Source organism: Dermacentor variabilis, chromosome 10 (assembly GCF_050947875.1).
Source record: "Dermacentor variabilis isolate Ectoservices chromosome 10, ASM5094787v1, whole genome shotgun sequence".
NCBI classification, from domain to species: Eukaryota; Metazoa; Arthropoda; class Arachnida; order Ixodida; family Ixodidae; genus Dermacentor; species Dermacentor variabilis.
The window spans coordinates 57,096,454-57,110,370 of record NC_134577.1 but is presented as its reverse complement, the minus strand read 5'-3'; the positions used below and the strand labels follow the sequence as shown (position 1 = coordinate 57,110,370).

The 13,917-nt window shown below is 51.2% G+C and overlaps 1 protein-coding gene across 1 annotated transcript; it reads left to right on the top strand.

Annotated features, from left to right (window-relative positions):
- The first annotated feature begins 129 nt into the window (after positions 1–129).
- On the top strand, positions 130–5,999 carry Rtc1 (RNA terminal phosphate cyclase 1). The gene is made up of 7 exons (XM_075672764.1): positions 130–288; positions 1,093–1,164; positions 1,577–1,752; positions 2,487–2,809; positions 3,594–3,753; positions 4,258–4,361; positions 5,762–5,999. Exons 1-7 carry the CDS (start codon positions 144–146, stop codon positions 5,901–5,903), a joined length of 1,122 nt encoding a protein of 373 aa, XP_075528879.1. The 5' UTR covers positions 130–143; the 3' UTR covers positions 5,904–5,999.
- Positions 6,000–13,917: the final 7,918 nt, after the last annotated feature.

The window sequence follows — 13,917 nt, the reverse complement described above, 5'->3', positions numbered from 1 at the left end:
ACCCTAAGTTTTGTTGCTTAAGGCTTAAGGCGGGTTGGATCGTTTGGATATCTGCACGAGCTGCACGAGCTGCACATTTTCATCAATTTTTAATCAGAGCTGTTTCCATCCAAGCCGTGCCAAGCCACCAGCAGATAGCAAAGATGGCGGCGCCCCGTTCGGCGGCGTGTTCGCAGACTTACAGCGGCTGCAATTTTTTCCGTCAACGCCTTGTGCTGTCTACCCTCAGCAGCAAGCCGGTAGAAATCAAGAACATACGCCACAGAGACGAAGAACCCGGTTTAAGACGTACGATCCCCTTTTACACTGTTCTTTCGTGTTCTTCTCCAGTGAAGCAGCTGTCAAGATGCCAACTTTCCTCTGTGAAGCGAAGTTTCCCAGTATTAGTTTCCGACTGCTGTCCTCTTGCTACTTGCGAGAAGCACAAGCTTGAAAGAAAGAACAAAGAGCTTAACTCCTAAGCCAGTCTGTTCACGCATGAGAGTGGTTACGTAGTGGTGGCATGCGCGAACTGCGAGCACGTTCTGTTTGTGGTTCTTTGGACACTTCCAAGATTAGCGGCATGAAAGGACGACGCATTTCTACAGACAGTAGGGAACCCGCAATATACAGGAAGGTTTCGATCGCATGCACGAGTCATGAATCTATGCTAACGGCGTTTTGACAGCGAATACGTGCAACTCGTGTTTATTTCGGTGCTGGTCTGTGAATGATAAGTAGTGTAGATTTGGCGTGTAGCTAGCCGACTGCATCAAAATGTGCACTTACAACGTGTACAGAAAAGGCGACGTTGAACGTGCAGATAACTAAAAAGCAGTCGTAATGAATAGCGAGAGGACAGGGCATGGTTGCACAAAGTCAAACTGTGTGCGCGCTTATATATCGTACGAATGTGTGAAGTCGCACATTTCATGCTTTGCTACAAATAGCGCGGAGGATTGCCCTTGCATTCAAAAAAGTGCCCATTCGTTTTTCCCCCATACCGCTTTTAAAGAGTTGGCACAGTTTCGTGTTTGTATCTTGCGTATCAAAACTGCATCCCGGAATTCCCTGAGCGACGTTTGCTAAATGTGGTGTATTTTTTTCTTGCAGAGTTCGAGGTAGATTTGCTCAAGCTGTTGGAAAAGGTCACAAATGGAAGTGCTGTTGAGATCAGCGAAACAGGTGGGCTTTTAGTTCTGCTAGACGTTTTCACCTGCTTAGGCAGCTACACAATGCATGATTGCGCAGGAATACCGTGTGTACTTTTGTAAATACATGGATGCAATGTCTAGTTATGGTATACATAGTATGCACGTACGTCATTCAATGATACTCCACGACTTCCGGTTTACGGCAGCGCCATCTTCGGGAACCTATAGGCCTGTGCGCGCGCCTGTTGATAAGGTACCCCAAGATGGCGGAAGCAGACGACAGCAGCGGATGTGACGTCACGGGCATACTACGTATGGTGCGCCATAGTTGGCCATTACCTGCTTGTTCTGTTATGCTTAAATGCATGCTCTAGACTATTGTCACAAGTATTGCTTAGTCTAAGGCTTGACTGTTGTTAGTGCTTTCTTTTTGAAAACTGCAGGAACATGCGTGCGCTACAGGCCGGGCCTGCTGTATGGGGGCAAAGTGGAGCATGATTGCTCGACAGAGCGATCAGTGGGCTACTACCTGGAGGCCTTGTTGTGCCTGGCTCCATTTTGCAAGAAGCCGCTGGATGCCACACTAACGGGCGTCACTCATCACCCGCTTGACCCTTCGGTGAGAATACGAGGCTGTCCGGTATTGCCACCTCAGAAGGACTGTTCATAGTAACTGAAGTTGGCAGAGCAGCATAGTTTCTTATAATTAAATTGAGGGAAAACTGGCACTGTTGTGGTGTTTTAGGTGCGGGAATGTCAGGATGTGGTGGCTGCTTATCTTTTGTTATGAACAATTCACCATATTGCAAGGATATAGTATAATGCAAGAGGGGCATTAGATAACTCAGAAAAGAAAGAAAAATGTAAGGTTACGATTACAGTGAACTTACGATACATATTGTTGCCCTATGCATGGGGCTAAAATAGGATGGTGTGCAAATGCACCAGGTAACATGCAGGCTCGCATTGCATAGCACATAGGGCCTTAGTGCCACCGTGTGACATTCTCTCTTTTTTTTTTTTCCTTAGTCGCTCTCTTGCCGATACACGCTCCATCTCACGCAGGCGGGTAGGTCTGTATTCCACCTTGGCCATTGAGAGGTTGCCTTTACTGCAATTCTCCGTCGTTTGGTGGTTAAGCTTGCCACATTTTGAATTGTAGAATACAAAGTGAAAAAGTGTTACATCACATTTGTAGCATGAGCAAAACGCAACATGCCTCTCCAAGCTGGTAGTCTCAAATTGATGCAAAAAAAGTGTTATATTTTTGCAAACAAGGTATGTGCTGTAATTGTAAATGTAGTTGTACGCTGTGGCATTTTAAAAGTTATTTTGCTCTTTTTTCTCTGTTAGGTTGATGCCATCAAGCAAGCCAGCCTACCAGTGCTCGGTCGCTTCATCTTCACAGAAGGCCTTGACATTACCATCATGAGCCGTGCAGTGGCGCCCCTAGGTGGCGGCCGTGTGCGCTTTCGTGCGCCTATCTGCCGCTCGCTGCGGCCTGTGCGTCTGCTCAACTCTGGCAAGGTGAAGCGAGTGCGCGGGTGGGCCTTCACTGTGAGGGTGTCGCCCACGGTGGCCAACCGTGTGGTGTCTGCTGCCAAGGGTGTCCTGCTGGGCTTCCTGCCGGATGTGTACCTTTACACTGACCACACAGGCGGTGCCCAGGGTACCAGGTAGGGGCTAAGCAGTCCATTTTGTACTTACCAGAGGGCTTTAGAAATAGCAGGCCCTGATTTAGCAGGTGGTGTCAGCCCTCAGTAACTGAGTTTGGGTTCTGCCAATGCTACTTCGTGGGTATTCTGACGCACAATTACTGTGCATAAAATACTTGTGCCTACTATTCCTTGAACTCTCTCATATTGTTGTAGTGTTTAGAGTGCTGTGATAATCGAGGTTATCGCTGAGCAAGGATTTGTTAGTGTTACTAACCATAGAATCATGAGGACATAGTTGAGCTGCTGAAGTACTGTACACAAAGTCGATGCAACACAAGGTGTTGTAAACAGCAAGCATTTATACTGGCACTGTACTTAAGTTGTCTTAGTTAACGCCCCTCCAAACTTATTGTCGTCGAAGAACCCCGCTAGCTTCAAATACTTGTCGGATACACCCTATTATACATGGCAAGGACAGTGGGGCCAGTGTCCTTGCTATCTAATAGGCATGAGTGAGTATGCATAATACAAAGATCCACTGCCTATTTGACAATTATATATAATTAGTTACATAAGATCGTGGAGCGCAGCAGGGACAAAGTGGGAGGCATACTGGAATATTGAAGAAAAGAACAAATTGTCATAGAATGTAGGAACAGTTTCAGCCATTTCTGTTGAATTCTTTAGAAATATTAAAAGAAAGAACAGTGCATATGTCATGTGGATTACATGCCTACTGCCTTTCAAGCAGTGTGTCTGCACCATTAGAGTCACCTGTACAGCAACCAATTCTACATACTAGGTCTCCTGGCTTTGGCATCTGCCTCGTGGCTGAGACAACCCAGGGTGCCTTCCTCTGCGCAGAAGCCATGTCTAATCCTGCAGGAGTTGTCGAGAGCCCCAGCGTGCCCGAGGATGTTGGAGAGCAGGCAGCTCGCGCATTGCTCCGCGAGATATACCGGGTAAGAGTTTCAGCACAATCCGTTAAGTTTAACAGGCGTGCAAGCGTGTTGGTAAGACCCATCATAAACCCAACTTCCAAATACAAATGTTTATCTATGCAAAGCACTTTCTTTAAGTAAGAACGCATTGCATGTGTCACACACATTGCACCATTGCTGCAAACAGCAAGCACTAACATTGCATGGTCACTGAAAACAGGCAAAGCACGTGGGTCTCCCACTGCTATTGCTGGGCAGTAAATTCCGCAAGCACGACAGTGAAAACACAGTGCTGTGTTAATGAGAATATTAATTTCTTCATGCCAAAATCCTTGAACTGGTTATCATCCAAATTTCAAATAGTGATCATTATTAAGCAACAACCTTAAACAGCACAACACAGAACACAGCAAAAGAACCACAAGAGTGCTCTGTCCTGTGTCGCAGTGCTTAAAGCTGTTGTTTAACAAGATGTGCCAACTAGCCCAAATAAACACGCCATTTCCTTTTCTTTTAACATTATAGGGTGGTTGTGTTGACTCATCCAACCAAGGTCTAGCAGCCCTGTGTATGTGTCTTGGCCCTCCTGATGTCTCCAAGTGCATTATCGGACCGCTGACACCTTACACGTAAGTGTAACAAGGATTATTATCACTATGTTGTTCTTGTGACAAACATTCACTTGAAAAATAAATTGAGAATCTTAGGTAAGAAAAAAATATGAATTGTACAAGGAGAGTGACTGCCCTGCGTCGAATTGTAGAAGTGCATTGAGCACAGTTTGTGTGGTATCCTCTGTCTGGAACGAATGTGTGCTCAGTGTAGGCTGTGGGAGCCCTATGCTAAGATAGATCAAGCGTTCATAGGGCTGCAGGGTGTACCACCACTAAGAAAGCTGAAAGGAAAGCTTGATGTACTTCCCTTGTGCAATAGAAAAACACTCTCAGTGGGCATTTTTATAGCTTCTAAGGAAATAATTTTATGTTTGCCTTGTGCACTTCCTGGCCATTGTCCCTAGCTCTGGAGCTGTCCTTATCTGTGTGTTTGCTTACATCACATTTTTTTTTTCTTGTACACCAAGAAGCTGGAACCTATTGCACTAGCGGGTGCATATTTCGAGTACTATTTGTAATTAGCAAAACTTGTTGTCATCCTGCCTTGTTCAAGGCATTTTCTTTCTTCAAGGCAAAAATTCTTTTCTGTCCACAATTTTAATTGTAGACAGAAACTGCAAAGACAGAGAGAGAGAGAGAGAGAGAGAGAGAGAGAGAGAGAGAGAGAGAGAGAGAGATGGAAGAAAAAGCAGGGAAAGTAACTAGGCTGTCCTGTTTGCCACACCACATATGAGAATGGGGATGAGCAAGTGAAAGAGAAATGAGAGGAGCTCGTATCAATCACTCGAACTAGACATCGTGCGGTGTATCTACAGCCAGGCACTCAAGTCTGACCTCCACGTACTGTAAAGAGCTTGCGCAGCTTTCTGGTCTAATGAGCGATGAGGCCATACTGCCAAGAACCTTAGCTTTGTTAAAAGGACGATTGTTTAGTCTGCTCGAGGCACACCGAAGAGTCTGCCGTCGTTCGCCGAAGTGGGAACAGTGGCAGAGGACACATTTGAGATTCACTTTATGAGAAACTGACTCCCTGTTGGTGTTTGCATGAGTGAACAATGAGGTGTGTAGTGGCACGAGAATTGCGGAGACAAAGCATGCTAGGGAGAGAAGAGGATCAACAGGCAGCATAAAATGGTGTGGAACATGAGTATGCCCAGTTGTTGTAACTGGCTGGTGAGGCGGTGATCCATTCATAGTCTTTTCAGCCATCAGATGATGCTGTCATGTAATCGTTATCTGGGCGCACACCAAAGAGGGACGTTCCTTCTCTGGAACATTTCCGACTTTGTTTTTTGGATTGACATAAGGCGAGCACAGGGTGGCTTCTGTTGTTTAAACTTAGGTATATATGCCTGGCATTTTGCAGCTTCTAAGTGCCTTTGCTTGAAGAATGACTTTAGGCATTGCTTTTTCAGGATACAAATGCTACGCCATCTTCGGGATTTCCTTGGTGTAACATTCAAGGTGGAGGGTGATTGCCCAGGCGAGGGGGCACCCAAAGTCCAGCTCACATGTGTAGGGGTTGGATTCAGCAACTTGGCAAAGACGACATCTTAGCATTACTGCGGTGTCACCTTCCTGCCTCATAAGGGGTCTGACTTTTTTTTTTTTGAACAGGAACTTGTAAATAAACATATTTAAGAGGGACTTGCATCAGCTGTCTTCGTCTTGTTCTACTCCACAAAATTATGCTTGAGGGATTTGCTTCAGGCAGCTGAATATTGAGAAGCAAAATAAATGCTATGAAAAATACTAGTGTGCAAAAATGCATTTATTGTACAATGAATTGAATATGAAACATTCTGCTATATTAAATGGACAGCGAGACAAGATTAACTCCACTGTGGAACTTTTACTAATGGTAGACACATCCCACCGGATCACCAAACTGGTGCATGCTAGTTATTAACTCTCTCTGCCATGGGAAAAATAGGTGATTTTTATAGATTATGCATGCTTTGTTTCCAAAAGGAACTACAGCACTCAATATTTTATGTAATACATAAATTAAAAGCAGAATCAGTGCACTTTTCACGCATAAAAGTTTCATTAACGAGATGTACGTCTTATAAAACATATAAACTGCCAGAACCATAATATTGAACAAAGTTTGTAAATACACGCTCGTACCTCCCAAGAAAGAATGTAAGAAAAATCATGAGATATACAAAATGTATTGCCATCTAATAGGCATAGTCTCTGAAAAAATTAAACATTTTTCATTGAACAGGTGTTCCAGCACAAAAAAATTTACTGCACGTACTTCAGTCGGGCGTTCCGGGCTAGTTTGCGCCGTCGTCTCTCAGAGTCAAAGTCCGACGAAAGGGCTGCATACTCAGACTTGCTGCTTATACATTCACCCATAAAATCATGCGCGGACGCAGCGGAATCGCGAGATCGAGCTTTCCAAGCGCGCCGCTCCCGGAGGCAGCCATTTTTGCTTTCCTCTTTTACTTGTTTCACATGCTTCGATTTTCGTCGCACCGTAAGTGCGATTTCCGTCGTTTGCGATGAAAATCGCAGTCGCAGTTCCGACCCCCCGATTTTCGGCTGCGACCAACCTGTTGGTCGCACAGTCGCATTGATCGCTGCCATTTTCCGTTGAAATTGCGCGGAAAATCTGTCAACGTTTTATCGCGTTCAAAAATTACCGCCTGGCGGGAACAAAGCGAACTGCTGAGAAAACAAAAATATAGTCTTTTGTTTTCCGGTCAACGAGGCCGGTGAACATGGCGTGCTGTGATTGCTCGAGCTGCATGATTCTTCTTTGTCATTTGCCGACGCGGTGTCAAGGAAATCTCTTTGGTTACGGCATCACGCGCAGTCGCGACTGCAGCTGATGCCCGCGACTTCGCGCTTATCAGTGCAACACTATAGTCGCCAACCCAGCGTAGCAGGGTGCTTTGACAGAGGAATACATGGAACGAGGCATAATTAAAACATTGGAGGTGATTCTTAGGTAGCTGTGAAGAAAGTGGGGAGGGCGCTTAAGCTTCGCATTTAAAGGGACACTAAAGCGAAACAATAAATCAGTTCAGATTAATGAAGCATTGTTTAAGAACCCTGCAGGCAGTCATTAAAAAAATTGTGTGATTATTAGATGAGAAAGTGAAGGTCCAAGTATCAGTATTTGAATTTCGCGCCGAAACCCCAGCGCCGGTACGTCAGCGTGACGTCAGGGATTCCAAAGCATGTTTTTGCATTCGGGCCGCGTTGGCTGAATAAAGGTTCCCGAAACTTGCCATGTTTAATTATTGGTTCCTTTAGAACACAACGTAGTCAATCTGTACCGCTATATATAATTAGTAGGCCCTAGAAGATCCCGTCAAAATCCAAGACGTCACAGCCCCCAGGTGCGGGAACTTAAGTAGGCGTCGCTACCCGTATTTCGTTCTTGCGCTTTTTCTGGCTTACCAAACGTCTTATCATTGTAAGAGTGGTGTTCTTGGGGTTGTAGAAGGGTAATTTACTGTTGCAGAAGAAATAATTTTTTCACTTTAGTGTTCCTTTAAGAGTGGAGCGCGATAACATTAAAAACCTCTGACTGCTTTTCATGCTTCCCGGCAACTCCAGCTTATGTGACCGTAATGTTTACCCGGAAACGCTGGCGGCGAACGCTATGCACGAAGGGCAAGCTTTCTGGTTGAAACGCGGCTTCTTGCGTGGGTCGATCTTCTGTTATTGTTTTGCACCTTTAATATTTCAGTCTGAGAAAAGCTAACGTAAAATATATGCGTTGTCTGTGTTTTTTCCCATTACATTTGCTTGTGGACTGCCGTTCTCAAAATTCCAAGGAATAACTTTGTAAAGAATGAAAGACAAGGTATCAGCAACTTTGGTGCTAGTAGAGTGGTTGGGTACGCGTGGTTCTAAATTTTTATCGGCGCTGGACGCGGGAAGCCGGATTTTTTGTGACAGGGAGCCCTTAACGCTGTGGCATTAAAATGGCTCGTCTCTTGGCAAAAAACTCTGCCCTTCACCTCTGTGAAGAAGGATGACCAGCGAAGCTCTGTATGTGGGCCCCTTAATGGCGAACTGCACCTTCGCCGTGGGTCGGCCCAGCATTGCACTTTCTCCGGGATCGGCCCACGCGTGGGGAGTGCTTAACGCCTGCTTCACATCCGCACCGGGTCGCCCCGGCATTGCACTAGCTTCGGGATCGGCTCACGTATGGGGAGTAATTAACGCCTGCTTGACCTCCGCCGCGGGTCGGCCCGGCATTGGACTATCTTCGGGATCGGCCCACGTACGGGGAGTGCTTAACGCCTGCTTCACCTCCGCCGCGGGTCGCCCTGGCATTGCACTATCTTCGGGATCGGCCCACGTATGGGGAGTAATTAACGCCTGCTTCACCTCCGCCCAGGGTCGCCCTGGCATTGCACTAGCTTCGGCATCGGCCCACGCGTGGGGAGTGCTTGACGCCTGCTTCGCCTCCGCCTCGGGTCGCGCCGGCATTGCACTATCTTCGGTATCGGCCCACGTATGGGGAGTAATTAACGCCTGCTTCACCTCCGCCGCGGGTCGTGCCGGTATTGCATTATCTCCGGTATCGGCCCACGCGTGGGGAGTGCTTGACGCCTGCTTCGCCTCCGCCTCGGGTCGCGCCGGCATTGCACTATCTTCGGTATCGGCCCACGTATGGGGAGTAATTAACGCCTGCTTCACCTCCGCCGCGGGTCGTGCCGGTATTGCATTATCTCCGGTATCGGCCCACGCGTGGGGAGTGCTTGACGCCTGCTTCGCCTCCGCCTCGGGTCGCGCCGGCATTGCACTATCTTCGGTATCGGCCCACGTATGGGGAGTAATTAACGCCTGCTTCGCCTCCGCCTCGGGTCGCGCCGGCATTGCACTATCTTCGGTATCGGCCCACGTATGGGGAGTAATTAACGCCTGCTTCGCCTCCGCCTCGGGTCGCGCCGGCATTGCACTATCTTCGGTATCGGCCCACGTATGGGGAGTAATTAACGCCTGCTTCACCTCCGCCGCGGGTCGTGCCGGTATTGCATTATCTCCGGTATCGGCCCACGCGTGGGGATTGCTTGACGCCTGCTTCGCCTCCGCCTCGGGTCGTGCCGGTATTGCATTATCTCCGGTATCGGCCCACGCGTGGGGAGTAATTAACGCCTGCTCCACCACCGCCGCGGGTCGTGCCGGTATTGCATTATCTCCGGTATCGGCCCACGCGTGGGGAGTGCTTGACGCCTGATTCGCCTCCGCCTCGGGTCGCGCCGGCATTGCACTATCTTCGGTATCGGCCCACGTATGGGGAGTAATTAACGCCTGCTGCGCCTCCGCCTCGGGTCGTGCCGGTATTGCATTATCTCCGGTATCGGCCCACGCGTGGGGAGTGCTTGACGCCTGCTTCGCCTCCGCCTCGGGTCGCGCCGGCATTGCACTATCTTCGGTATCGGCCCACGTATGGGGAGTAATTAACGCCTGCTTCACCTCCGCCGCGGGTCGTGCCGGTATTGCATTATCTCCGGTATCGGCCCACGCGTGGGGAGTGCTTGACGCCTGCTTCGCCTCCGCCTCGGGTCGTGCCGGTATTGCACTATCTTCGGTATCGGCCCACGTATGGGGAGTAATTAACGCCTGCTTCACCTCCGCCGCGGGTCGTGCCGGTATTGCATTATCTCCGGTATCGGCCCACGCGTGGGGAGTGCTTGACGCCTGCTTCGCCTCCGCCTCGGGTCGCGCCGGCATTGCACTATCTTCGGTATCGGCCCACGTATGGGGAGTAATTAACGCCTGCTTCACCTCCGCCGCGGGTCGTGCCGGTATTGCATTATCTCCGGTATCGGCCCACGCGTGGGGAGTGCTTGACGCCTGCTTCGCCTCCGCCTCGGGTCGCGCCGGCATTGCACTATCTTCGGTATCGGCCCACGTATGGGGAGTAATTAACGCCTGCTTCGCCTCCGCCTCGGGTCGCGCCGGCATTGCACTATCTTCGGTATCGGCCCACGTATGGGGAGTAATTAACGCCTGCTTCGCCTCCGCCTCGGGTCGCGCCGGCATTGCACTATCTTCGGTATCGGCCCACGTATGGGGAGTAATTAACGCCTGCTTCACCTCCGCCGCGGGTCGTGCCGGTATTGCATTATCTCCGGTATCGGCCCACGCGTGGGGAGTGCTTGACGCCTGCTTCGCCTCCGCCTCGGGTCGCGCCGGTATTGCATTATCTCCGGTATCGGCCCACGCGTGGGGAGTAATTAACGCCTGCTCCACCACCGCCGCGGGTCGTGCCGGTATTGCATTATCTCCGGTATCGGCCCACGCGTGGGGAGTGCTTGACGCCTGCTTCGCCTCCGCCTCGGGTCGCGCCGGCATTGCACTATCTTCGGTATCGGCCCACGTATGGGGAGTAATTAACGCCTGCTTCGCCTCCGCCTCGGGTCGTGCCGGTCGGTATTGCATTATCTCCGGTATCGGCCCACGCGTGGGGAGTGCTTGACGCCTGCTTCGCCTCCGCCTCGGGTCGCGCCGGCATTGCACTATCTCCGGTATCGGCCCACGTATGGGGAGTAATTAACGCCTGCTTCACCTCCGCCGCGGGTCGTGCCGGTATTGCATTATCTCCGGTACCGGCCCACGCGTGGGGAGTGCTTGACGCCTGCTTCGCCTCCGCCTCGGGTCGCGCCGGCATTGCACTATCTTCGGTATCGGCCCACGTATGGGGAGTAATTAACGCCTGCTTCACCTCCGCCGCGGGTCGTGCCGGTATTGCATTATCTCCGGTATCGGCCCACGCGTGGGGAGTGCTTGACGCCTGCTTCGCCTCCGCCTCGGGTCGCGCCGGCATTGCACTATCTTCGGTATCGGCCCACGTATGGGGAGTAATTAACGCCTGCTTCGCCTCCGCCTCGGGTCGCGCCGGCATTGCACTATCTTCGGTATCGGCCCACGTATGGGGAGTAATTAACGCCTGCTTCGCCTCCGCCTCGGGTCGCGCCGGCATTGCACTATCTTCGGTATCGGCCCACGTATGGGGAGTAATTAACGCCTGCTTCACCTCCGCCGCGGGTCGTGCCGGTATTGCAGTATCTCCGGTATCGGCCCACGCGTGGGGAGTGCTTGACGCCTGCTTCGCCTCCGCCTCGGGTCGTGCCGGTATTGCATTATCTCCGGTATCGGCCCACGCGTGGGGAGTAATTAACGCCTGCTCCACCACCGCCGCGGGTCGTGCCGGTATTGCATTATCTCCGGTATCGGCCCACGCGTGGGGAGTGCTTGACGCCTGATTCGCCTCCGCCTCGGGTCGCGCCGGCATTGCACTATCTTCGGTATCGGCCCACGTATGGGGAGTAATTAACGCCTGCTTCGCCTCCGCCTCGGGTCGTGCCGGCATTGCACTATCTTCGGTATCGGCCCACGTATGGGGAGTAATTAACGCCTGCTTCGCCTCCGCCTCGGGTCGCGCCGGCATTGCACTATCTTCGGTATCGGCCCACGTATGGGGAGTAATTAACGCCTGCTTCACCTCCGCCGCGGGTCGTGCCGGTATTGCAGTATCTCCGGTATCGGCCCACGCGTGGGGAGTGCTTGACGCCTGCTTCGCCTCCGCCTCGGGTCGTGCCGGTATTGCATTATCTCCGGTATCGGCCCACGCGTGGGGAGTAATTAACGCCTGCTTCACCTCCGCCGCGGGTCGTGCCGGTATTGCATTATCTCCGGTATCGGCCCACGCGTGGGGAGTGCTTGACGCCTGCTTCGCCTCTGCCTCGGGTCGCGCCGGCATTGCACTATCTTCGGTATCGGCCCACGTATGGGGAGTAATTAACGCCTGCTTCGCCTCCGCCTCGGGTCGCGCCGGCATTGCACTATCTTCGGTATCGGCCCACGTATGGGGAGTAATTAACGCCTGCTTCGCCTCCGCCTCGGGTCGCGCCGGCATTGCACTATCTTCGGTATCGGCCCACGTATGGGGAGTAATTAACGCCTGCTTCACCTCCGCCGCGGGTCGTGCCGGTATTGCATTATCTCCGGTATCGGCCCACGCGTGGGGAGTGCTTGACGCCTGCTTCGCCTCCGCCTCGGGTCGTGCCGGTATTGCATTATCTCCGGTATCGGCCCACGCGTGGGGTGTAATTAACGCCTGCTCCACCACCGCCGCGGGTCGTGCCGGTATTGCATTATCTCCGGTATCGGCCCACGCGTGGGGAGTGCTTGACGCCTGATTCGCCTCCGCCTCGGGTCGCGCCGGCATTGCACTATCTTCGGTATCGGCCCACGTATGGGGAGTAATTAACGCCTGCTTCGCCTCCGCCTCGGGTCGTGCCGGCATTGCACTATCTTCGGTATCGGCCCACGTATGGGGAGTAATTAACGCCTGCTTCGCCTCCGCCTCGGGTCGCGCCAGCATTGCACTATCTTCGGTATCGGCCCACGTGTGGCGAGTGCTTAACGTCTGCTCCACCACCGCCGCGGGTCGCCCCGGCATCGCACTATAAGAGCTTTACCATTGGGTGACACGCCGTTATCTCAAAAATAAAGAAAAAATTGATTTATGAACATCTATATAAGTGCAACCATTCCATTAATTCCGGAAGCCTATCATTTTGATTCACCGGGGAGACACTCACGTAGAGGTTTTTATATTACGAAAAACCTTCAGATTTCCGTAATGCGCTTGTCCTCACTTTCGTGACTGCCGCTGTGTGCTTACAGAACGGCTGTCACTTGCAGCTCTTCAATTTGCGGTTCATGTCATGGGTTTCCGGTAGGTAAGGAGTTATTTTCTGCTTGGAAATTACATAATGTGATTCGCTTATGCGCAACCCGAGTTGAGTGGCGCATTGTGTGATCCAGTGGTGTCACCGTGGCCACACACCTAGACAGCATGACTATACTGGCTATATACATGTGTGTGTGTGTGTGGGTGTGAGGGGGGGGGGTGTTCAGAAAGCTAGTCGGGCAGCAGCTCCTCCACCCCCACCCCCCGCTTGGAAAAATGAAAACCCTCCGCCTATGCCTGGATTAGTTCCTAGTCTTTACTCGGGAATTCATCGGCTATTTTCTGTATAATGTACGGTTCACCGCGTACTTGAATTCGTCTGGCTCCAGCATGCTTCTGAGCAGTGTCCAGGGGGCCTTTAAGAGAGCTACAAAACTGAATCCAACCGTCGGCGGCCAACTGCGCTGCGTAACCGTTTGCCACCATCGAGAGGGCAGCTAAGGTTTCAGTTGAGGTGCTGCCTCATCTATCTTTTCAACAGGCTCCACCTACTTTCCTACAAGTGCAGCAGGTTTTGGCCATGCGCGCGACCATCGAATTTTCCTCGTGCGTCTCGGATGAACGTCACACAGCCATTGATGTCACTAGGCGTCTGCATCGGCAGGAGTGCTTCCGAAAAGGTCGCCTAGTCCGTTATTACGACATCACCCGCGATAGTGCGCAGCTTCGGCGAAGTGGTTGACGTGCTTATGATGAAGTGGTAGCTTCCTAAATTTCCGTATAGGTTCGTCCATGTCATTGTATCAATGTTGCAAGTCAAAGTTAAGTCTGTGACTGTATCCCTGCTGACTCTGTTTCCTAACCTTGTGGGTGCCGTTGACAGAGTCGCCAGTCGAAAAC